Source organism: Typopeltis vanoorti, chromosome 17 (assembly GCF_054136105.1).
Source record: "Typopeltis vanoorti isolate ZY-2024b chromosome 17, IOZ_Tvanoo_1.0, whole genome shotgun sequence".
NCBI lineage: Eukaryota > Metazoa > Arthropoda > Arachnida > Uropygi > Thelyphonidae > Typopeltis > Typopeltis vanoorti.
In genome coordinates, this window is record NC_143565.1 from 95,312,148 (window position 1) to 95,337,894 (window position 25,747).

Here is a 25,747-nt window from a genome sequence, read left to right on the forward strand (position 1 = left end):
AATAATCTTTGTGTATTTTAGTCTATAGTTCACATCTGAGAGCTGCTCAACTTTTATTCGCTTTAAAACTTTCTTACATGTTATTCTTTTCAATATGAAATTCAATTTTATCCTGCTCAAGACTAAATAGTGATCACTTCCAATTTCAAATCCTATGTACACTCTGGTGTACATAGGATTTGAAACCTGGTACATAGGTGCAGCAGAGAGAAAATATCATCATCAACAATAACATAGTCAATGAGACTTTTCTTAATCCTTGCTTCTTCTCTCCATGTGAATTTGTGCACATTTTTATGTTGGAACATGGTGTTAGTAATAACCAGTCCATGTCCTGAGCAGAAATTCAACACGTATTTGCCATTATTATTAGCTTTGCTCTTTTCTTCAAATTTTCCCAAAATATTTTTGTATGTCTGACAATCATTTCCTACTCTACTATGTAGATCCCGAACAAGGACTAACTTTTCCTTTTTCGTTGTATCAGTTGCTTTTTCTGAAGCATCAAAAAATTTCTCCACTTCTACCTTAGTGGAACCTTCTGTGGGACCATAGGCACAAATAAGTCTCATTGTCCAATTCCGCATTCCTTTAAAGGCTATGTGGAGGTCTCCTCTCAGTTATACAGCTTTGACCCTTAAGCACCTAACCATCCTAATGTTAATCAGATAGACTGTATGCCTATCTCTAAGTTTTGGGAAGTGAGTGCTGCTAATTTTTTTTTTTTTTCCTTTTAATATTGAGACTTTCAAAGGCATGGGGAGATGAATTGCACGAAAAAAAGATTTAGTACCAAAAGTCGCTGATATGGGAAATTTTGGTGCTGGCAGAAGCAAAAGCAGACAACTATTTGCAGTAAATGCAGATAAAAAGGATTATGCAAATTTTACTGTGCATATGTGACAGCAGTGCCAAACTCCACTTAAAAAGGGATTGGGAATGTTCAGGCAGTTATTAAAATGACTGAATTGTGCTCAATATGCGTCCTACCTTGCCTCAGCATACTTTAAAGTTGTTTTACCTTAAACAGTGCAATGCCGTAGCAGCCCTTCGTGAATTTAGAAGGTTTCATAACCTGCGTACAGGTCCTATGTCAGCTGTAGCACTGAGAGCTATGGTTAAGAAGTTTGAAAAAACTGGATCACTAGGAGTTAGACCTGTCAGAGGATGGAAAGCAGTGCAAGAAGAGACTGTAACAGACGTTGCCACTGTGGTGTTCGATGACACAGGGACCAGTGCCGGTTCAAGCGCTCGTGCCATAGCTCGCAAACTTGATTTGGCTTATGGTACAGTCTGGAAAATCTTACGGAAAATGCTTCACTTCTATCCGTATAAGTTCAATCGTGTGCATGCACTAACTAACACAGATTATTATAAGCGCATGACCTTTGTGCTAACGTTTCTTGCCCGAATGGAGGTCAAGAATGACTGGCCTTGGAGAATATTGTGGGGTGATGAGGCTCATTTTTATTGAATGGATCAGTCAACACTCACAACTGCAGAATTTGGGAATCTGAACATGCCCAAGTGATCCAACAAGTACTACTGCATTCTCCAAAAGTAACCATGTGGTGTGGCTTCACATTTTATGTGCCTTTAATGTAATTATCTACTTGTTTTCGGCTCCACCAGTGCCAAAATTTCCATTATCGACGACTTTCGGTACTGAATCTTTTTTTTGCAGAAATCATCTCCCCATACCTTCAAAAGTCTCAGTATAAAATTTGGCCTCATTCAGTTTATTGGTTTTAGCTACAGATGCCTTCAAAGAGGGACAGTTATTTTATGGCCACCTTATACATCTATACCTGTTTCTCTAATAATGTTTCCTTCTATTTGTACAGCTGCAACAAGACACATTATATACAGGCTGTATGCCTCATCCTAGTATTCATAATTTAAATATTATAGCCAGTTCTGCCTTCTTCTGGAATGAAGCTCAGTATTGAGTGAAACATATAGGAGTAATAAATTCTATTTAGTTTTCTCTTACATGTGTGAAGCCATTATTTAAAATGTTATACTATGTCTAACACGAATACCTCTATTAAATGTCTAGTAAAATATGGTTATATTTCTAATGCCAATTTTTAAAATTTGAGTATCCATAAACATGATGACTGAATTTATTTCAAAATAATCTTTCAGAGAGGATAAGGAGATAAGTGAAAGGCTTAAAGAATCTCCAAAGGTAAATGCATTTTGATTAGAAGGTTTCATTAAAAAAAGTAATGTTATTTGATTTTTCTAAGGAATATTTTACCTTCTTAACAAACTACACAAATAGGCATATTTTAATATTGTAAGTTACTGGTTCCAGAAACTTTGTATTGTTAGTGAGCTGTCATGTATTTTGTTTTGTGTTTTCCCAAAGCACGTATGCATAGGTGATTTGAGAAGACCAATAAACATGAGGTCACTTAATGTCAAAGCTAGATAACTGGGAGGAGACCACCACATAGCATTTTAAGGAATTTGGAGAACCTACTAGGACTTCTGGCACACACTATTAGTATATATCTACCTTGACATTGAATGAATACTGATGGACTAGTAGTTTGAGGGATATTAGACCAGAAATGCTTGGGGTGCTTAAGGGTCAAGCTGTATAACTGAGAGGAGACCTACACATAGCCTTTAAAAGAATGTGGAGAACCGACCATCGCTTCTGATCTAATGTCAAATCCTCACCTTCTCGTGGTGCACCCTGTTAGGTGCACTACGAGATACTGAACGAACGAGGATGAGCTGGCAATTTGGAATTTAGCCGACCAAATTATATTCTTATTGGCTTAAACCACAATATTAAATGATGGTACGACATGATAGAATTTCATGCCATCTGGGGCGTCGCCAGGTTAGATAAGGTCCCGTTGTTTTCGGCAGGGAACCAGGGCAAACAGCGAAAAGTCACCTACTGGAACAAATCCTAAAACACACCCCAACTCAATATCACCAGAATTGAAGATCAGTACTATCAACATAAGAAGCCTGAATGGCAAAGAAATGGAGCTAGCTTATATATATAATTAGATAAGTACCAGATCGACATAATAGGGGTGACTGAAACAAAAAAGAACCAAAACTGGTGAGCTCTTTCTGAGCAATAAATACAAAATGTTATATTCAGGCAATGACAATCAAGGAAAAGAAGGAGCAGCCAGAGTATTCAACACAAAATACGAGGCTAATCTTCTTGAATGGCAGGCAGTCTTGAGTAGAGTGATGTGGGCTAATATCAGAATGGGAAACTGGACAATGAGACTTATTTGTGCCTATGGTCAGACAGAAGATTCTACTAAGGTAGAAGTGGAGGTATTTTTTGATGCTTCAGAAAAAGCAACAGACACAATGAAAAAGAAAAAGTTGGTCCTTGTTGAGGATCTAAATAGCAGAGTAGGAAATGATTGTCAGACATACAAAAATATTTGGGGAAAATTTGGAGAAAAGAGCAAAGCTAATAATAATGGCAAATACTTGTTGGATTTCTGCTCAAGATATGGACTGGTTATTACTAACACCATGTTCTAACATGAAAATGTGCACAAATTCACATGGAGAGAAGAGGCAAGGAATAAGAAAACTCTCATTGACTATATTATTGTTGATAGTGATGTTTTCTCTCTTGTGCAGGACACCAGAGTGTACAGAGGATTTGAAATTGGAAGTGATCACTATTTAGTCTTAAGCAGGATAAAATTGAATTTCATATTGAAAAGAATAACATGTAAGAAAGTTTTAAAATGAATAAAAGTTGAGCAGCTCTCAGATGTGAACTGTAGACTAAAATACACAAAGATTATTGAAGAAAAAATGAAAAAGTTTGAGAACAGGAACCAAACCTTGGAGATTCAGTGGCAAGCCTTGAAGAAAACCCTGATTAATTCAGCCAGAGAGGCATGTGGTGAGGCTGTTTACAAGGATAGAAAAATCAGAACTCCATGGTGGACACAGGAAGTTAAAGAGGCAGTGAAGGAAAAGAAGAAAGCATATCAAAAGATCCTGGCAAATAAGTCAGCTTGTGTTCTTAGAGAATAAAGAGACAAATGTAAGAAAGCTTAACACTGTGTAAAACTAGTTAAACAAAAGTCATGGGAAGACTTTCGTAAGAACATAGAAAATAAATATCAAGAAGGTGCCAAATATTCTGGTGGTTGTTGAAGAATCTCAGAAATGGAGGAAAGAGTGCTGTGAAAGGGATTAGAGATGATAAAGATGACATGAAAACAGGAGAAAAAGATATCCATGAAGTATGGAGTAATTACTTTGAAAAATTGCTAAATGAAACAAGCAGTGATGGCACAGTGGTAAAAAACACTGACCAGGCATGCAATCAGGAATACATATCCATGCTTGAAGTAGAAAAAGCCATCAAAAGTCTGAAATGTGGAAAGGCAGCTGGAGTAGATGATATTAGACCAGAAATGCTCAAGTATGGAGGTATAAAGCTTTTACAGTGGCTACACTGCATAGTTCAGAGGGCCTGGACAGAAGGACGAATTCCAGATGATTGGAGTAGAGCTCTCATATTACCCATATATAAAAAGGGAAATAAAACTGAATGTGAAAATTACAGAGGTATTTCTCTACTGAGTGTTCCTAGTAAGATTTATGCCAGTATACTTGAGAAACGGTTGTGAAGGATTGTAGAAGAGAAGCTTGGTGAGGAACAAGCTGGATTCAGGCCAAATAGAGGCTGTCAGGATCAGATCACTTTACAACAAATAGTCTAGAAATCATGGGATAATAACAAAGATCTGTATTTAAGTTTTGTCGATCTGGAAAAGGCATATGACAAGGTGCCAAGAGAGAAGCTATTCAATACGCTACAGTTATATGCCGTCAGTGGAGCATTAAATCAAGCAATGCTTAGTCTTTATTTGAGTTGTAAGTCAGCAGTTAGAATTGAAGGAAGTACAGGAAGAAAGATGGTTTAATGTTAAATCTGGTGTGAGACAAGGCTGTACATTATCCCCTCTGTTATTCATTATCTATATGGATCACATTATGAAGGAAAGTGGTATTAAACATGATATCAGAATTGGAGATGTTAATGTCAGCTCTTTGCTTTAGCAGACGATGTTATACGTCTAAATAAATCCACTAGAAGACGTATAACGATGTTATACGTCTAAATAAATCCACTGACAAAATTGAATAACCGTTGTAATAAATATGGTATGAAGGTCAGCAATAAAAAGACAAAGACAATGAAAATAGGCAGAATCGTTGAAAATGTCACCTGTGTTGTGAACGGGGAACCTGTGGAACAAGTAAAACATTTCAGCTACTTAGGCACGATTTTTACTGAAGATGGTAAATTAAATAAGGAAATAGACAACAAAATCAACAAAGCTGGTATGGTAGGAAGTCAATTGAATAAATTCATATGGAATAAGAGAGAAATTATTTGGAACACTAAATTAGCTCTACAAGACAGTGTTCAAACCAGTTTTAACTTATGGATCTGAGAGCTGGGTCAGAAGTAAAACACTTGACCAGAGACTAGAGACCGCAGATATGAGAGTCCTGAGAAAGATTAGAGGCGTGAACAGATGGCATCAATGGCAATATCATATTAAAAACTAGGATATTAGGAAAGAACTTGACATTGTCAGCATCCAGGAATGCGTTAGCAGAGCTAATCTCAGGTGGTATGGTCAGTTAAACAGAATGGGCGAGGAAAGATTAGCAAAACAAGTGTTCTCTGCCAGGTTGGCAGGAAAACAACCCAGAGGAAGACCAAGATATAGGCTGATTGAAACAGTACAAAGTGCCTTAGACGATAGAAATATAAGATCTGAAAATGTTGGATTCTTGACAAGTGACAGACTGATTTGGAGGAAAATTGTGGATAAGAAGTTAGTAATGATGTAAATTTTTCATGTAGTACTATCATATCCTGTACACCCCTTGAGGGTACATGGCAGGAATTTGATGATGATGATGATAGTAGTTTGAGATTTAGCTGATCAATTTGTGCCTGATTGGCTTAAACCAAAGCAAAATGATGATCCAACACGATGACATTTCACTAGCTTGAGCTTTGCATGGTACAAGAGCCCTGCTATTTTCATCAAGGAACCTTGGCAAACAGTGAAGTCAACTGGAACAAACCTCAACTTAACATCAGCAGAATTCAGTATGGCACTATCACTGTAAGAAGTATTAACAGAGAAGTGCAACTGGTAGGTCAGTTCCACTTCCATATAAGAATTAGAGAAGTACCAAGTTGACATAACTGGTATTGCTGAAACAAAGAAGGCAAAATCAATTGAGGTTCTTCTAAATAACCATTGAAAGATGTTATATACTTTCCTTTCTCTGATCATTAGATCAGAGAAAGGAAACAGTGCCTATAGTATTCAACAATAAACATGATGATGCAGGCAATATTGAGTAGTGATCTGGGCAAACATTAAAATGGGGAAATTGGACAATGAGACTGATTCATGCCTGTAGTCTGACAGAAAGTTTACTAAAACTTAAGAGTGGAGGAATTTTTCAATCAGTTAGTAAAGCATCTAAAAAAAGATCTGATCCTTGTTGAAAATCTAAATAGCAGAGTAGAAAATGACTACCAGACACAGAAATGTTTGGGCAATATTTGGATTAAATAGCAAAGCTAATATTAATGTTAAGTACCAGTTGAATTTCTGTACAGGTGGATTAGTCATCACCTTGTTTCAACATAAAGATGTGCTTAAATTCACATAGAAGACACAAGAAATAAGAAAACACAATTATTGCTGGCAATGTTTTTGTAGAAGTTTCAAAAACAAAAAGTGATGTAAAATAACTGATATGGGTTTATTAGGTTGTAAAAGTGCAGATAATGCCAACTAGTTTTGCCATATATGCTAGTGGCTTCTTCTGCATACCTAATAAACAATATCAGTTATTTTATATGGCAATATTTTTATGTTGGTTCAGCATATGAGTATACTGGGGATTTGAAATAGGAAGTGATTGTCATTTAGTTTGAGTACAACAAACACATAAGAAGGCAATGGCAAACCACTTCTGTATGTATTTTGCCAAGCAAATCTTATGAACATAGTCTTAAGTTATTGTGATATAGTGATGGAATATCCAGGTCAGAAGGCACTGAAATGGCTACTGGGGAAGAGCAGAGAGCAACTTCCAATGAAGTTAACAAGAATGATGAAGCTAGATCAAAGCCTGGAAGTTCAACTTCTGATAGAGTTAATCTCAAAAGGTGAAGCTTTTGCTTTACTAATTTACATAAAATAAAAACATAGAATATAAGAAGCATGTATCAAGGAAACTGGAACTGGTAAAGAAAGAAATGAGAACCCGAATTCAGATTTTAGGAATCAGTGAACTGAGATGGACAGGAAAGGGTGTCTTTGCTACCAATGATTTCATGATATATTACTCTGGACATGAAAACCTTCAAAAAAAATGGAGTAGCATTCATGGTTAGAAGAGAATACAGAAGATAGATTTTGGGTTACAACCCAGTGTCTGATAGAATAATTCTAATCAGAATAAAGGCATATCCAGTGAATGTTACTCATACAGGTGTATGCACCCACTACAGATTCAAGTGAAGATGAGGTCAAAGAATTTTACAGCACAATTCAACAAGTAGTATACAGTATTGATAAAACAGATTTTCTCTTCATATTAGATGATTGGAATGCAAAAGTGGGAGAAAAATGTGGCATCACTGGCAAATTTGGTTCAGGATTGAGGAAGGATGTTGGAGTTTTGTGTTGAGAATAGCTGCTTTACGAGGGTGGTCTGAAAAGTTCTTGGCCTTGACCATAGATGGCTATGCTATTGGCACAATTTTTTTTTTCTAAGTTGGTACATCTGTCATAAGCATCCATGTGAAATTGCAACTCATTCTCTCAAGTAATTTGTTTTATATAGCTGTCTGAAGCAAAAGTGTTGTTTATATCCCTTCAAATGGATAAAATTGAGTATCGTTATAAAATTCTTTCTAAAAGAAGGTTTAACACAAAAAGAAATTAATTCGAAATTCATAAAAATTTATGGGCACTCTTCTCCTTCATTTTCAACAATTAAGAAATGGGCTGCCGAGTTTAAACGTGGCCCTATCAACCTTGAAGATGATCCACTTGAAGGATGTCCAAAAAGTGTAACAACACTAGAAATCATTGATCAAGTGCCCAATATGGTATTGGATGACCGGTGAGTCAACATGCATGAAATTGCTGAGACTACAGGCATTTCAAAAGAACGTGTAGGATATATTTTACATGAAGAATTGCAAATGAAAAAGCTTTGCTCAAGATGGGTGCTGCGCTTGCTGACAGCAGATCAAAAATGCACTCACATGAAAATCTCTGAACAGTGCTTGGAGCATTTTAACAAGAATAAAACTGATTTTGTGTTTCGATTTATTACTATGGATGAGACTTGGATTCACCATTACACACTAGAATCCAAAGAGCAGTCAGAACAGTGGACAGAAACCAGTTGTTCAACACCAAAGAAGACAAAGTCTGTTCCACCAGCAGGAAAGGTCATGACCAGTGTTTTGGGATGCTAAAGGCATTTTGTTTATTAGTTATCTTGAAAAGGGTAAAACAATAACCGGGGAATATTATTCCAATCTTTTAACCAGACTAGATGAAAAAATTCATGAGAAAAGACATGGTTTGCAGAAGAAAAAAATCATCTTTCATCAGGACAATGCACCTGCCCACAGAGGTGTTTTGGCAATGGGAAAATTAAGGGATCTGCACTATGAATTGTTGGAACATGCACCCTATTCCCCAGATTTGACTCCATCTGACTTCTATCTCTTCCCAAAACTAAAACTCCTCCTTGCTGGTCAGCATTTTTCTTTGAATCAAGAGGTGATTGCAGCTGTAGAGGGATGATGGGATAATGGTGCTGGAGCATCACTGGAATAAATGTATTAGGCTTAAGGGAGATTATGTTGAAAAATAAAAATAATTTTGAAATTATAAATTTGTTTTTTCATTGTTAGGCCGAGAACTTTTTAGACCACCCTTGTATTGCAAACATTTGCTTTCAACAACATAAAAGAAGATTGTATACATGAACTTCACCTACAGAAATCAGATTTATTGTTGTCAGCAGAAGATGAAGTGCTATCCAATCAGCAAAAACACTACCTGGTGCGGACTATGGGACAGATCATGAATAATTGATAGCTGAAGTTAAATTGAAATTAAGGACTAAGAAGAAACAAAAGGATAGTATCAGATTTTGATTTAAATCATATAAATGAAGCATTTAAAGTAGAAGTCGGAAAGAAATTAAAATGTTTGTATTAAGTGGATGACTAGCAATATATAACAGGAGTTACAAAAAAAAAAGAAAATCATTGTGGAAGGAATGTAAACAGTAAGGTGATCAGCATACCTATAAGCAGTATAAAGCAAAAGCAAGAAGAGTAAGTAGTATTATAAGGAAGACTGAATCAGATTTCAAGAGAAAATTAACTAAGCAGGCCAAAGTAAATCCAAAAAAGTTTTTTTTGCTACGTAGCAAATAATAGCATTAGAAGATGCTATCTGTAATTGTAGAAGTGACACTTTCCTTGATAGGAAAGTGTTTGAAGCAGAAGAAATTATTCATTTACTAAGTTACTTTGCAAGGGTATATATCTTCCAGGTGGTGACTTGACAGTTACTGAGGTGACAGAGACTGATGTGAGCAAGCATTTGGGAGAATATGCATGGAAAACTATACATAAGTTGGAGCAAGTGGAAATGGATATGAGGCTGGTGACATGGATAGGGGTGGTTGATAGACAGACAACAGAGGGTGGTGTATGGTGGAGCAGAATCAAGGCAAATGAGGGTGGCTGCTGGAGTGCTCCAGGGTTCTGTACTAAGACCACTACTCTTTAATCTCTATATTAATGCTAGAAGAAGATTTGAAAGAGGGATATTCAGTTGTTTACTGATGATGCAAAACGAGGGAGGATGATAGTTGATAAAGGTGGTGTATATATATCTTACGTCTGCGCGGTTAGCCTAGCGACTATGCACTTTGCAACCATATGCCTGAGGAAGGAGTGTCCTAGGTTCGATTCCCACCACCAACGTGAAGAGCTTAGGATCTTCCTCAGTCATATCCAAGTTAGGTTTAAGGAGATGTATGATAGGTATTGTGTTGATGGATAGAGTGGGTCTCCTGTGATGAGTCTTCTGATTCCATGAAGTGTCCATATAAATAATAATAATGATGCCCCCCCCCCTAGTTCTCTATTTGTCATGTATTAAAATTTTTCATTTGCATCAATTTTATAAAACCCCTTTAATATCTTAAACATTTCTATCATGTCCCCTCTTTTCTGCCTATCAACTAAACTTTGTAACCCACAAACCTTCAACCTATCCTCGTCGGGAGTATACCACAGACCTGTCACCATTTTGGTCGCTCATCTCTGATTCCTCTCTACCACCTCCTGGTCCCCAAGAAACCCAGCTGATCAAATCTGTGCACAGTAGTCAAGATGTGACCGAAACAGAGCCTTATAAAGAGGGATAATAACTTCCTTATTTGTACTTGTTTTTCAACATCCAAGTAATTCATTGAACTTTTTACCAACTTTTGCAACATGCCCCCTAAATTTCAACTCTTTGTCCACCATTATTCCCAAGTTCCTAGCCTCGTCAATTTCCTGCAATTTAGTTCCATCAATATGATACACCATATGCAACCTTTTCAACCCAAAGTGCATAACCTTACATTTTGCAACATTAAATTGATAATCATTATCCTTTGCCCACAATGCCAATTTATTTAAATCATCATGCAGGATATCTACATCAGTTTTATCAACTATTACCCTACCCAGTTTTGCATCAGCAAATAACTGAATATCCCCTCTTAAGTCTTTCCCTATGTCATTGATATACAAATTAAAGTACCGAAAACCCTGAGGTACTGCACTAGTCACCATCATTCTCCTAATACTTTCTGGTGTCTGTCCATCAGCCCCCCCCCCCCCCCCATCTGTGCTGCTAGCCTCATATCCATTGCCATTTGCTCCAGTTTTTGTAATAGTTTTCCATGTGGTATTCCGTCAGATGCCTTTGCAAAGTCGAGCAGTATCATGGTGTAGCATTACCTTTACCCAGTTTTGTGATTACTTTATTATAAAATGTGAATAAGTTACTAAGACAGGACCTATCCTTTACAAAGCCATGCTGCCCTCTATAGAGTACATATCAATATCCAGCCACTGTTGTATTTTACCGTTCTCCAACTTTTCCAATACCATAATCACTCCTGATATATTAATTGTTTGTAGTTTGCTACCACTGTCTTGGAGCTGCCTTTATTCAGTGGTACTATCTTACCCTCTTTCCACTCCATTGGAACTCTGAAAGAGCTGCGACTTAGATTGAACAACTGCATCAGAGTCAATGCCAATTCTTTTGTACGTTCATGTAGTGCACGGGATGATAGGCCATCCAGTCCCACTACTGTGTTCACATTCATTTTTTTTTAATATGCTGAACCCCCTCCTGCTCATCTCCCTCAGTGTTGATATGTATCTCTGTAACATCAGCAACTGTAAAATCTCCACCTGGATGACCTTTGTAAAATGATCACTCAGCAACTCAACTATTTCTTTTGGTTCATGAGCATTGTTTAAAGTCATCCTACCATAGTCATTTTTCCTCTTACTTGCTACATAATGAAAAAACTCTTTTCAGTTTACTTTGGCCTATTTGGCTAATTCTCTCTCTCTCTCTCTCTCATAGTCTGATTTGGCCTTCCTTACCATACTAGTCACCTTTCTTGCTTGCACTTTGTACTACTAATTACTGTCAATAGTTTAATTGCTGCACTTATTAGAAAGTTATTATTCATATTATACTGATTAAACGCTGCACTAGTGATATGCATTACATGTGCAAAATGCATATATGTAAAAAATGCATTATATATATATCGACTATTAATATATGTAATATTAATTTTTGTTTATAGTCTCAAGAACCTGAATCTGGAATAGCCGGAAAACCCGATTTAAGCCGACGAATACAGTCAGTAAGTGGCTTAGTAGCCCATAAAGACATAGTTCGATCGGATATTAAAATAGTGACACGAATTATCCAGATTTTAGATTCAGAACAAGGTATTTGGACCAGTGATGAAAGACGAGAACCAAAGAGTCAAGTTAGTATTTTACTACATTGATAATTTTTAAAATTTAATTGTCTATAAAATATAACCAGCTATACATTGCAGTCTCTGAATTAATGGATGCAGCCACAAGGTCAGATTATTGAGGTGTTCTTTTTAAGAAAGTGTGGGGGGGGTCATAACACAGGGTGATTCAAAACTCTTGGGCCAAACTTTAAGGGGTGATAGAACACACCTAAACAAGCACTTCTCATCATACGCAATGCATGGTCCGAACTCGAGCGGTGAGGCGTTAAAGAGCACTTTCCAGTGAACACTTTTAAGCGCTGGTTTTTGCAGTCATCGTTATTTCTACCATGGAGTGCAAAAAATGATGGATTTTTTCACAAATCAGGAGAAGGCTGACATGCATTTCATTTACGGAGCTACGGATGGAATGTGAGGGAAGCCCAAAGACTGTACCGAGAGCGCTTTCCGACCAGACGCATGCCTGATCGTAAAACCTTTCAGCAATTGCACCGGTATCTGTGCGAAATGGGCTCCTTTGTCAGTGGCATGCAGGATACAGGGCATGCAAGGAGTGTGATGACGCTACGTGTTACAGAGGAAATTCTACAAATGTAGCACGTGAGCAATTTCCCATGCCATACGTGTGCCCCAATCGACAGTGTGGCGAGTTCTACAAGACGAACGATTACATCCCTACCATGCACAGAGGGTGCACACCTTGACACCTGCAGATTACCGGCCTCGTGTGGATTTTGCACAGTGGTTCCTGCAGCAGACTGCCGTGCAGCCGGACTTTGATGCACATGTTATTCACTGATGAATGCACCTTTACATGTGAGTGCATTTTTAATACCCACAATTATCATGTGTGGGTGAGCAGAAATCCGCATACCACACATTCACCTTCATACCAGTGGTGTTTCTCCATAAATGTTTGGGCTGGAATCCCACATGACCATTTGATTGGCTCTTGCCAGCACGACTGAATGGAAGAACGTACCTCATATTTTTACAAGAGTTCTTGCCAGAATTACTGAACCCTGTTCCAGCAAACATTCAAACACACATGTGGTTCCAACATGACAGAGCGCCACCCCATTTCAGCATGGATGTGCGGAATGCCTTGGATGCAACATTTCCAGGACGATGGATTGGTTGGGGTGGTCCCATCGCTTGGCCACCACGATCGCCCAATCTCTCATGTCTGGACTTTTTCCTATGGGGCCATATGAAAAGCCTGAACTACGATAGCCCCATCGATTCCAATGAGGACCTTATTGTCAGGATTTCTATTGCCTCTGTACGAGAAATGCCTGGTGTTTTCGCCAATGTATGCCAATCACTACGTCGAAGGTGTGAAACCTGCATTAATGTTGGCGGTCGATCTTTTGAGCAGTTTCTGTAATTTGTTCAATAAAATTCTTTAATTTTTATTGAATTTTATTTAATTTTCTCTAATTTCTGCCATTGTTTCAAATCTCCTTTGTCATTCTTGTGTTTCTTCATTTCCTGACACAGTAATTGCTAACCCCTAGCACTTCACCACTTGAATTCAGACCATGCATTGTATGACAAAAAGTGCTTGTTTAGGTGTGTTCTATCACCCTTTAAAGTTTGGCCCAAGAGTTCTGAATCACCCTGTATATGGGAGGTAAAAACTGAACTTTTTTATATGTATTGTCTGTTTTTTGTTGTTGTTTTTTTTTCACTAACTAATTTCTTAATAGGTTTATTCAGTAAATAGACAAAGTAATAGAAATGTGAAGAGTGGGTGCTCCATTTTCTAATGATGTACTGATTCAATTGGAGTTGGTGTTTGTATTTGGAGAGTTGAAACATTAACGAGACCATGAAGGGAGAGAAAAATCACAGACATCCCATTTGGTATCATTGTAGTGTCAAAGAACATATAGCTGAGAGGAAGAAACACAAGCAAGACACTACTATGATTTGAGTTACCAAGAGGCAATATGGCATCTACATTATATTTGGAAGAAACAGTCCAGAGTGTTAGGTGAATAGTAAGGATTATCTGCTATTCAAGGATAAATGGGCATGTTAGGTCATTGCTAACATCAGATACTTTTGGGTCTCTTCCAGTTTGATTATTAATGTTAAAGAAGAGAAATCTTATCCAAGAAAGACATTCCCACTGTTTGAATAATTAGACTGCCAGTAATTTAACTTTAGAGATAAATAATCAGAAAGGAAATTAGAACATCAAAAAAGGTAGAGATTGTCCTCTGGCAAGGAATATCGGATTATGCTAAAGCACAGATATTACCCTTCTGATAGAAGGAATTATACAGTATAGTTTGGACAGTTAAAGGCCTGATTGCTGTTGTGGCAGAGAATTGGGGTTTGGTCAAAAAACAGATCAGATTTGATGTCTGGAGGGATGATGCACATCATTTAGTGTCTATAGAAGAAATTTTTGTTTGCAAGTTTGAGTTTTAATTTTAAAAAAATATTGTATTTTTAATTTGATTTATGATCCCACCCCTCCCATCCTGACACACTTCTTGGAAGCAAACCATAATTTAGAATTGGGGGGGGGGGGGTGAAAAGAGTGAGAAGAAATGAAGGTCTTTATTCCAGCATGGATGATTTCTGTAATAACACAATTTACAAATGTCTGGATCTGAAGAATAGAAATAGAAACCACTTGGTATAGTTGTGTTAAAGGATATGAGGTTGTTGGAGAGCCTTCCATTAAAGATGAAACTCAACAGTCTACGTGAAAGAGAGCTGGTTAAGATATTTTAGTGGAAAGGAATGTTGGGTTTGTTAATAGATTAATAGTTGAATTAAGGTTATCATTTTTATTTTTACATCACTCCAGTATACCAAAAATTTTTTTGTAAACCTATAGAATATTCATACCATGGATGGGATAAGGATTTTTTGTTCTATTTTTTATTTTTATTTATTTTTTACATAATCCAAAAACCCTGTTGTAGAGACCAAACATGGAACATTTTCAATCCACCTCAGGCCTTCAATAAGCAGGATAGTGGTACAGAAAATCTTTTTCAGATTCTCTTCTATCTAGCGTGGTCAGTTGAATTAGAAAAATGCAGCCAGTTCGAATTGTGAACATATGGATTCAACATCACAAATCACAAAAATATGAATTAATTGTTAAGGTAATTGGATTGTACAAAGTCAGATTTCAAGGATAAGAAATCAAAAAGGTCAGGAGGAATTGCAGGAATGGTAGAGGTCAGAAAAGTGGAGATTCAAGATTAGGCATCCTCTTGTCTGAAGATGACAAGAAATATCCAATCACACAAAAACATGAACATTGCTCATGGTAGAATCAGTCATAGTATGTACTTTGGACAGTTAAGATGGTTTGTAGTTATTGTTCAATATACCTTATTCCTCCTATGGGTTTGAATTTGGAAGAAGGCTAGTTCAGTAGCCTAAAGGTAGCAGCCCTACCACTGAACTATCTATTGTCAGGCTAGTCACCTGACATGGAGAACATAATTCTACTTTTAAGCTGACAGAAAAAGGTAATCGGAATGGAACGGAAAAGGTAAAACGAAAATGGAAACAACAAAATATAATACATATAGCAAACTGGAATGTAAGAGGAATAACATATAAAGAAATAGAATTAGACCAAATATTAAATGAAAGAAATTTTAAAATAGCAGTAATCACTGAAACAAAAAAAAATTAAAAGGAACCATGAGAACTGAACCACGGGGATTGGTTCAGATCTGATTGTCATTTCCTCCAGCTCCTAGGGAAGATGTAATTTTTAGCAACTAGCTAGGTTTGCCAAAGTTCCCATTTATGGAAATAGGCTGGCATTAGTGGCTCAAAGATTATTAGCTATCTGTGTGGTTAGCCTAGTGGCCATGCGCTTCACAACCATATGGCTGGGAAAGGAAATCCTGGGTTCGATTCCTGTCACCATCGTGAGGAGCTTAAGGATCTTTCTCAGACATAGCCAAGTTAGCTGGTCTTGGGCGTGGACAGCATGGTTTTTTCCCTAGTTTATCTGGGTTTTTTCCTCCCGTGAACACATGAGCTACAGTCACAGGATATACTGGGAGGCATAGGGCTAGTCACCTTATCCTTGGGACAGGTCCGACTTAGAAAAGCTTAAGATAGCTCTGTAACAGGCCAGTAGGCCTACCACGTAGAGGAGAAGAAGAAGAGGTTATTAGCTTTATCTTTAGAATGGAAGTGTAGTTGTAACTGTCATTATATTAATCCTCAGCATAAAGTGAAATAATAGCATTCACCATGTTGAAATCTTTGTATACTAAGCTATTCCATGTATATAGTAATATTAGGTGAGTTTAAATTAGAGTTTGTACATTATAAATAACAAAATAAAGAAGTTTAATTTCATTAGGTTTAACATCTTAAGAGACCTACTTAAGATTCTTGCCTTTTTATTATTGTCAGCATTTGCATATGTCACAAAATCCCCTATTAAAGAACATCATTGACTATATTATCGAAGAAACTAGTGCAGAAGAAGAGGAACTCCTGGGAATTTCAGAAGATACTCAAGAAATAAATGGTTTTAAATTTGAAACAGATCAAGACCTAATAAAGGTAAATATAAATAACTGAAAAGATAAGAAAGAAGATAAATGGGTTATTTTGCAGTATTTTAGTTAACTAATTGTTAGATTAACAACAGTTTAATGATTGCATTTTTAATATTTGTATAAAATGTGAAATATAAGTTCATTCCTAATTAAGTACTAATAGAGATAAAGGAAAATTGCAAAATTATATCCTTCATAGAGAAGATCATCTTCTTCATCAAACTGCTGCCATGTACCTTCAAGGGGTGTACAGGATATGATAGTAGTACATGAAAAAAATTACTGAGTAAATCATTACTAACTTCCTATCCACAATTTTCCAACTAATCAATCTGTTACCTCCAACATTATCAGATCTTATATTTCTGCCTTCTAAGGCACTTTTTACTGTATTAATCCACCTATATCTTGGTCTTCCTCTGGGTCGTTTTCCTGCCGTTTTCCTGGTAGAGAACACTTGTTTTGCTAATCTTTGCTCTCCCATTCTGTTTAAGTGACCATACCACCTGATATTAGTTCTGCTAATGCATTCCTGAATGCCGACAATGTCAAATTCTTTCCTAATATCCTCATTTTTAATATGATATTGCCATTGATGCCATCTGTTCATGCGCCTAATCTATTGCAGGACTCTCCTATCTGCCGCCTCTAGTCTTTTGTCAAGTGTTTTACTTCTGACCCAGCTCTCAAATCCATAAGTTAAAATTGGTTTGAACACTCGTATAGAGCTAATTTAGTGTTTTGACTAATTTCTCTCTTATTCCATATAAATTTATTCATTTGACTTCCTACCATACCAGCTTTGATTCTGTTGTCTGTTTCCATATTTAATTTACCATCTGTCCAATCAGTATCTCTGAGTAATTTTAAAGATTTTAGAGCAGTCTCCATTCACAATGCACTTGATATTTTTAATGCTTCTGCCTATTTTCTTTTCTTTCTCTTGTTATTGCTGACCTTCGTACCAAATCTAGTACAACAGTTATTTAATTTAGTCAGGGAATCCTGCAGACTTGTACTGGATTTATTTAGAAGTATAACATCATCTGCATCAAGTAAAGAGCTGAGATTAACATCCCCAATTTTGATATCAGGTTTAATACCACTTTCCTTCATAATGTGATCCATATAAATAATGAATAACAGAGGGGATAATGTACATCCTTGTCTGACGATAGGGCTGTAGTTAGATGGCAGTGATTTGTCACCCTTCTTAGAAATGGGTTGAATATAGGCCAGTTTCCAGGCTTTGGAATATATATACCAGTGGAGTCAGTTCTTGTGCACAGACCTTCAGGATAATTGGAGGAATGCCATTCAGGGCCAGGAGCCTTTTTTGTGTCTAATTTAGACAACAGGTTTATGATCTCTTTTTGGCAAAGGATACGGGGGTGGGGGCATTGTTTGTATGTTGGACAGTTGGAATGACTGGAGGATTATTTGCCATTGTCAGTTATGTGTGCATTAGAGGAAAAGTGTGAAGCCCAGAGGTTAGCTTTTTTTGTGGGTGATGTTTCATTTGAGTCATCTGGGTATAATAGGGGTGGGAATAGTGTAGGGCAGGGGTCGGCAACCTGCGGCTCCGGAGCCGCATGCGGCTCTTTGAATGAATAATTGCGGCTCTTTTCTTTATTAAACAATCTATTTTTTGAATAATGCAAAATGAATGTTATTTATTAAATTAGAAACTAAAAACTCTAAATTTAGCATTTGCAATAAATTAAGGACATTTTACATTTAATCAAGGACATTTTACATTAAGTCGAGGATATTTTACAATTGAAAATAGTACATGCGATGCTGAAAAATTTTATACTTTCATGTTTGAACTCTTAACTCTTCGAAATCATATGCGATAATCCTTCTTTACATTCTATTTACATTTTACAAAAATTCTACTTTAGGGTGGATATGACTTCCCATTTAAATGCACTAAATAAGAAACTACAGGGAAAGGGAAATGCAGCAGTTTTGCTTTTAGAAGTGATTTCGTTTGAACAAAAAGCACATTTTCCTACGTTGAAGAAATATCAACAATAACAAGCTGATAATAATTCCGTAACTTTAACCTTTTTCAAAGAAATTGTGGTAAATATGCGATCTGCATTTAATGGGAGATTTGAGGAGTTTAGAAAGAACAAGGCAACTATATCATTTTTATTGCGACCGCTTGAAATTAATCCTGCCGAATTAAATTTTTCACCTTTTGCTCGAATTGATGAGGCTGCATTTCAACTTCAGTTAGAGGACCTGAAAACCCAGGATTTGTGGAATTCAAAATTTAGAAATCTTAAAGCTGACCTTGAGGAGTTGGAAAGACAAGAAATCTACCCATGCAATACAAAAAAATGGTCTGAAATAGAAGATCTTAAAAAGTAAGATCAGATTGTATTTAACACGTGGAATTGTTTACCGGACACTTACATTCGGTGATTTCAAACATACGCATTTGGACTTCTATCGCTTTTCGGATCGACATATTTCTGTGAGCAAATATTTTCTAACATGAATTTTATTAAAAGTAAGTTGAGAAACCAACTAAACAACGTGACTCTTTCGTCATGTTTGAAAATGAAAATTACGGCGTATTCGCCGCATAGTGAGAAACTATCCCAAGAAGTTCAACATCAAAAGTCGCATTAAGATATTTTAAATTTAAAAAAAAAAATTAAAGAAATAGGTATGTTATTGGATTTTGTACATATGTTTTTGTAAGGAGGAGCAAATCTTTGTTTTATGATTTTATATTTAAAAATATCAATGAATTTCGTGTGACATGCCACCCCTGTGTTTTACAAGTATGATAACGTGTTACTTAAAAAAAAAAAAAAATGAATAAATAATTTAATTATATTATTTTTCAATGTAGTTTCTAAATTTAAAGCAGTGATGAGCAATTAAATAGTAAATCTCGGTTCGATCAGCATAAAGAATATTTTCTTTTTCTTTGATAAGAAAGTATTAATTTATTTTCCATTATTAAGCTATATTTTAATTTTTTTAACCTGCACAAATAAATCCACATGTAAAAATCAACATTCATAAAATAGATTTTTAATTAAAATATAATAATTCTGCCTTACAAAACGAACACCGTGGACCGCACAAAAATCCTGAGAGGGCCACATGCAACCACGGACCACTGGTTGCTCATCACTGCGTGCGGCTCCATAATTTTTTTTTTAACAGATATAATTTTAAAAATGGCTCTTTAATCCAAAAAAGGTTGCCGACCCCTGGTGTAGGGCAAAAGTTAATTGCCTTGTCTCGCCAAGGCAAAACCAATTGCCTTGGCGAGAGACCAAAAGGCGTGGCTGCCATTTGAACAGGCTGCAAGCTTCCTGCTTTTTGCTCATTCAAATTCTGATTTAGAAGCACTGATAATTTTCTTGCATCTGTTTTGGGCTTCAGTATAGGCATTGAAGGAGGATGGGGTTCTTAATTTGAGCCAGTTGTGGTACACCTGATTTTTCTTTTGTACAGCATTGGCATATCTTTTGGAGAACCAGGGTTTGGATAGGGGACGGCAGTTCAGAGTAGTGTTGGGAATGTATGTTTTCATGCCAGTGAGGATTACTTTGGTGATCCGTTCAGTGCATATGTTTGGACTGGAAGACCAGAAACAATAATCCAACCATGGGAATGAAGCATAGTAGTCTTGAAGACTGTCCCAGTTGGCACTGTTATAATGCCAAACTACTCTTGTGTGGGAGCTAAATACAGATCTTTGTTATATTCCCATAATTTCTCAACTATTTGTCGTAAAAAAATCTGATCCTGACAGCCTCTGTTTGGCATGAATCCAGCTTGTTCTTCACCAACTTTTCTTCCACAATTCTTCTCAACTGTTTTTCTCAAGTATAGTTGCATAAATCTTACCAGACACACTCAGTAGGGAAATACCTCTGTAATTCTCACATTCAGTTTTATTTTCCTTTTTATATATGGGTACTATGAGAGCTCTACTCCAACCATCGGGAATTCGTCCCTCTGTCCACGCCTTCTGAACTATGCAGTGCAGCCACTGTAAGACTTTTATACCACCATACTTCAGCATTTCTGGTCGAATATCATCTACTCCTGCTGCCTTTCCATGCTTCAGGCTTTTGATGGCTTTTTCTACTTCAAGTATGGATACGCTTATTATTATTATTATTATTATTATTCGTGACACTTCCAAGGGGTCCAAAGACTCATCGCAGGAGTACACAAACTATACAACACTCTGTCTCCACTACTACACCAAACCTCTGCTACCAATCACCTACATCAATGCCATCTACTGCCCACCACCACCACAGCTAGTATTTTTGTCTGTAAATTGCATGTGTTCTAAACGGCCGATTTGTCTGTATGCGCGATGAAAAACCCGAGTTTCCTGCTACCGTATGAGATCGGCAAACTCACCTTCAATTGAAATAGTCCATATAAAGATTCCTCCCGTCATGATGAGAATCGAACTTAGGCCTTTTCTAATTGAAGGGCTCAACGTACCGTCGTTCTTCCAATTGTGCTACGGAGGCAGTATTCCTGCTTGCATGCCTGTTGAGTGTTTTTTACCACTGTGCTGTCAATGTTCTTACCAAAGTCTTCTCATGACTTGTTTAGCTAGTTTTACACAGTGTTTAGCTTTCTTACATTTGTCTCTGTTCTCTAAGAGCACACGCTGACTTATTTGCCAGGAACTTTTAACAGGCTTTCTCCTTTTCCTGCACTGCCTCTTTAACTTCCTGTGTCCACCATGGAGTTCTGATTTTTCTATCCTTGTAGACAACCTCACCACATGCTTCTCTGGCTGAATCCATGAATGTTTTCTTCAGGATTTGCCACTGAATCTCCAAGGTTTGGTTCCTTTCATTTTTTTCTTGAATCTTGTTTGTATATTCTATTCTACAGTTCACATCTGAGAGCTTCTCAACTTTTATTTGCTTTTAAACTTTCTTACATATTCTTCTTTTTAATATGAAATTCAATTTTATCCTGCAATTTTATCAAGACTAAATGGCGAACTCTTCCAATTTCATATCCTTTATACACTCTAGTGTTCTTCACCAGTGAGAAAGTATCAATATCAACAATAACCTAGTCGATGAGACTTTTCTAATTCCTTGCCTCTTCTCTCCATGCGAATTTTTGCACATTTTTATGTTGGAACATGGTGTTAGTAATAACCAGTCCATGTCCTGAGCAGAAATCCAACAGGTATTTGTCATTATTATTAGCTTTCCTCTTTTCTCCAAATTTTCCCAAAATATTTTTGTATGCCTGACAATCATTTCGTACTCTGCTATTTAGATCCCCAACAGGACCAACTTTTCTTTTTTCATTGTGTCAGTTGCTTTCTCTAAAGCATCAAAAAATACCTCCACTTCTACCTTAGTAGAATCTTCTTCCATAGGCACAAATAAGTCTCATTGTCCAATTTCCCATTCTGATATTTGCCCACATCACTCTACTTGATGTTGCCTGCCATTCAAGAAGATTAGCCTCGTATTTAGTGTTGAATACTATAGCTACACCTTCTTTTCCCTGATTGTCATTGCCTGAATATAACATAATGTATTTATTGCTCAGAACGATCTCACCAGTTTTTGTCTTTTTTGTTTCAGTCACCCTTATTATGTCAATCTGGTTCTTATACAGTTCCTCAGCCTTTTCATTTCTTTGTCATTCAGGCTTCTTATGTTGATAGTACTGATGCTGAACTTTGGTGATGTTGAGTTCGGATATGTTTCAGGATTTGTTCTAGTAGCTTACTTTTTGCTGGTTACCTGGCGAAAACAACGGGGAAGGGTTGTCTTGTTTAACCGGGCGATACCCCAATTGGCATGAAATTCTGTCATGTGATACCATCATTTTATGTTGTGGTTTAAGCCAATAAGAATAAAAGTTGGTCGGCTAAATCCCAAATTGCCAGCCCATCCTCATTCTTTCAGTATCCAAGTAGATACCTAACAGGGTACACCACGAGAAGGTGAGGATTGGACATTAGGTCAGAAGTCCTGGTCATTTCTCTGCATTCCTTTAAAGGCTATGTGGAGGTCTCCTCTCAGTTATAGAGCTTCAGGAGTGAAATTCCTGAAGTAAACAGCTTGTCATTTTCTGTATATCTTTAACGGTGTAAACAATATATGATATTTTAGGTGATTCAGTATGAGTTATATGAACTTTTATAAATTTAAATAATTCTTTTTAATATCATTTTTTCATTAATAGTTCTCAGTTATTTTTAGTTAGGAAATTATTGACTGTTTGAGTGATCTTACATTAGCTACTAAAGTGATGCCGTTTAGAATTGTCTGCTATTATTTAATTGCCTTTCTGTAATCGTATTCTGAAGAAAGCTGTGACACTTAAGCAAAAATTTTAGAATAAATAAGTTGCTTACATGAGTTTTCCTCCATTTTTATATTTATTTTTTTTTGTTAGCACTTTCTTACTTTATAACAAAAAACGATCATACATTGCTACCGTATATAAACAGTAATTAATTTATAGTGTTCATTAATTGGGATCAAATTTCTGATTTGCATTCTTAAGAAGGTTACTATGATAGTGGCATATGATAGTTTATAGTATTACTAATATTCTATCAACAATTTTGTCAATGGGAAGAGGCTATGGATGCAGTGTGTTTGTGCCAAGATAGGCTAGGTATAAAAGTCAGCCCAAGAAGAGAAAACTGATCTAGTTTAATGAGCTGAATGTTATCAGAGGTGAAGGAGAGTGGGTGGGTGTCATCTTCCAGGAGATAAGGCAGGATTGATTAAAATTTACTAAATTATATTCACTCCCACATGAGAATGGCTAAATCAGTGTTTAAGGCATTAGCTTGATCCATACTATAGAGTTTTGTGGAAAACCAAAGAGCAGTGAAGTGTTGTCATCAGCAAAGCTGGTGACAACTCTGGTGTTCATGTAAAAATCTGATATCATCCAGGCAGGAGCAAGCAATTCACTCACAAAGAATAGGAGGGAGACCAGAAGATGATAGCTTGTAAAGAAATCAGCAGTATCGGACTAGATCAGATGCCTTGGAAATATCAAAAGCAACCACAAGATTCTCCAAATCTTTCCATGTCCTTTATCCGAGGTGGATAAGGTTAGTGAGCAAGTTCTACTATAGATCAAGAATTGCAGAATCCATATTGATAATTAATGATTAACTGATGGGTCACTAGGTAGTAAAGAAGCTAGTTGTTAATGACCTTCTTCATCACTTTTGAAAGTGTAGAGGGAGGGCAGTGGGATGATAGTATGATGGCTTACTTTTATCTCTCTTTTTGGGAACAAAGCTGGATAAAAGCTTACTTCCATGCCATTGGATGTCATATGAATGGGATGACTTCTAAAGGAGATACAGGATAGTTGGTAATTAGGAAACATAAGTTCTTAGTACAAATAGAGGGAGACACCATCTGGATCAGAGGAGTTGTTAGTGTTGAGGATTTTCCATCCTTCTGACAAAAAGTGGGTGGCATAATGAGAGTGGTGCAGATTTTGGGTAAGTTGGTAAGAGATTGCCAGAAATGGGTTGACAAGGAATCTATCAATAAATAGCATGGATTTTCTCAGGGAAGATCATATTTGAGTGACTTCCACACATTTTATAATAAGGTCACTGTTGAGAGACGGAAACACCATGATACTTTTGAACATAGCTAAAACTTTTTGACAGGATTCATCATAGGAGGCTGTTTAATGAGTTGAAGGATACAGGATTGGATTTTAAACTACTAGTCAGGATAAGAGGATGGCTGAATGACAAATATCAAAAAGTGGTGTTTCTCAGGGGGAATTAGTTTTTGGCCCATTATTCAATCTTTACATTAATGATATTGGGAAGGATTTAACAAGTGATATACAGCTATTTGCTGATGATACAAAGATAAGCAAAGTAATCAGGAATGTAGCTGATATCCTTGCAGAATGATTAGAATATGCTAGAATTGTGGGCATGTGGAAATGGCTGTTATTTCAGTGTTACTAAATGTAAAGTTATGTAGTTTGGTGTAATGAGATATACAATGATGTATCATATTGGCAGGATTATGCTAGATGAAACTGTTAGATGAAAATAGTAAGTTGAAGTCGAGGGGCCATATAACAAAGATTGTGAATACAACTCAAATGATGAGTGCAGTGCTGAAATGAACAGTGACCTAAGAAAAAGCAAGTCTTTTTTTCTCTTTACAAGGCTTAGATACTATGTGTGATGTGTTCTTGTCAGTGAGTCCCTGACTCTCTGGAGTTCTCTTCTAATAATAATATGAATTTCTTTCCTGGTTCCACAGGAGATCTCCTAGCCAATCCTAATCCTGTCCACCTTTGGACATTGGTGATGGAATATTAGCCGTAATAACATTAACAAAAGCTTATAAATTGATCAGGTCCAGGATTAAACATGTGACTGTGATATATTAAGTAACCATGGTAGAATATACACAAGCTGACATCTGACTAGTGAGATGTTTGCCTAACTGGTAAGCCAGTGCAAATTTTTTCATGCCCTGTTCAGTAGAACCAAATATAGAGACATAAGCAGACAACATAATGATAAAAAATAAAAATAAATTAGTAACAGAATGACATTTATGTAAGGAACTATTGTTATTTATTACTTGCAGAATTTTCAGCAAGGTTTTCTGGCCATTGTCAGTGCACACAGATGAAAAGAGATAAAATTAGAACAACACTTAAAATGTTTTGTTCTAATTTTAAAATGACAGTATATACTATTAACTGCAGGAGGATAACTCTATCTACAACTATTATAATTCAAAGAAATAAATTTAAATAATCACTAATTCATGAAATACAGGGATGGAGAGCATTACTTAGTATGACTTCCCAAAAAAAAGTGAAAGCTTAAGACAGTCGTGTTTGTTGATTTTCAATCTGTAGATGTGGGCTTCACAACTTTCTTTATATAATCTTTCAACTAAAACATGACGTCGGCATAAGACTTTAATTTTACTTCAGTGAATTTTATCCCTAGTGGATAAGAGTATGGCTGACTAAATCAGACTTATCAGACA

General features: G+C 36.5%; 1 protein-coding gene across 7 annotated transcripts in view; it reads left to right on the plus strand.

The window, feature by feature from the left end:
- LOC150097660 (serrate RNA effector molecule homolog B-like) overlaps positions 1-25,747 on the plus strand; it is a 335,617-nt gene that overhangs the window by 207,108 nt on the left and 102,762 nt on the right. For all 7 annotated transcript variants that reach the window (XM_090407120.1, XM_090407123.1, XM_090407118.1 and 4 more), the window contains 3 exons: positions 2,149-2,191; positions 11,971-12,159; positions 16,561-16,713. In XM_090407120.1, the coding sequence (XP_090263246.1) occupies positions 2,149-2,191; positions 11,971-12,159; positions 16,561-16,713 (385 nt within the window). The remainder of the gene's footprint in view (positions 1-2,148; positions 2,192-11,970; positions 12,160-16,560; positions 16,714-25,747) is intronic.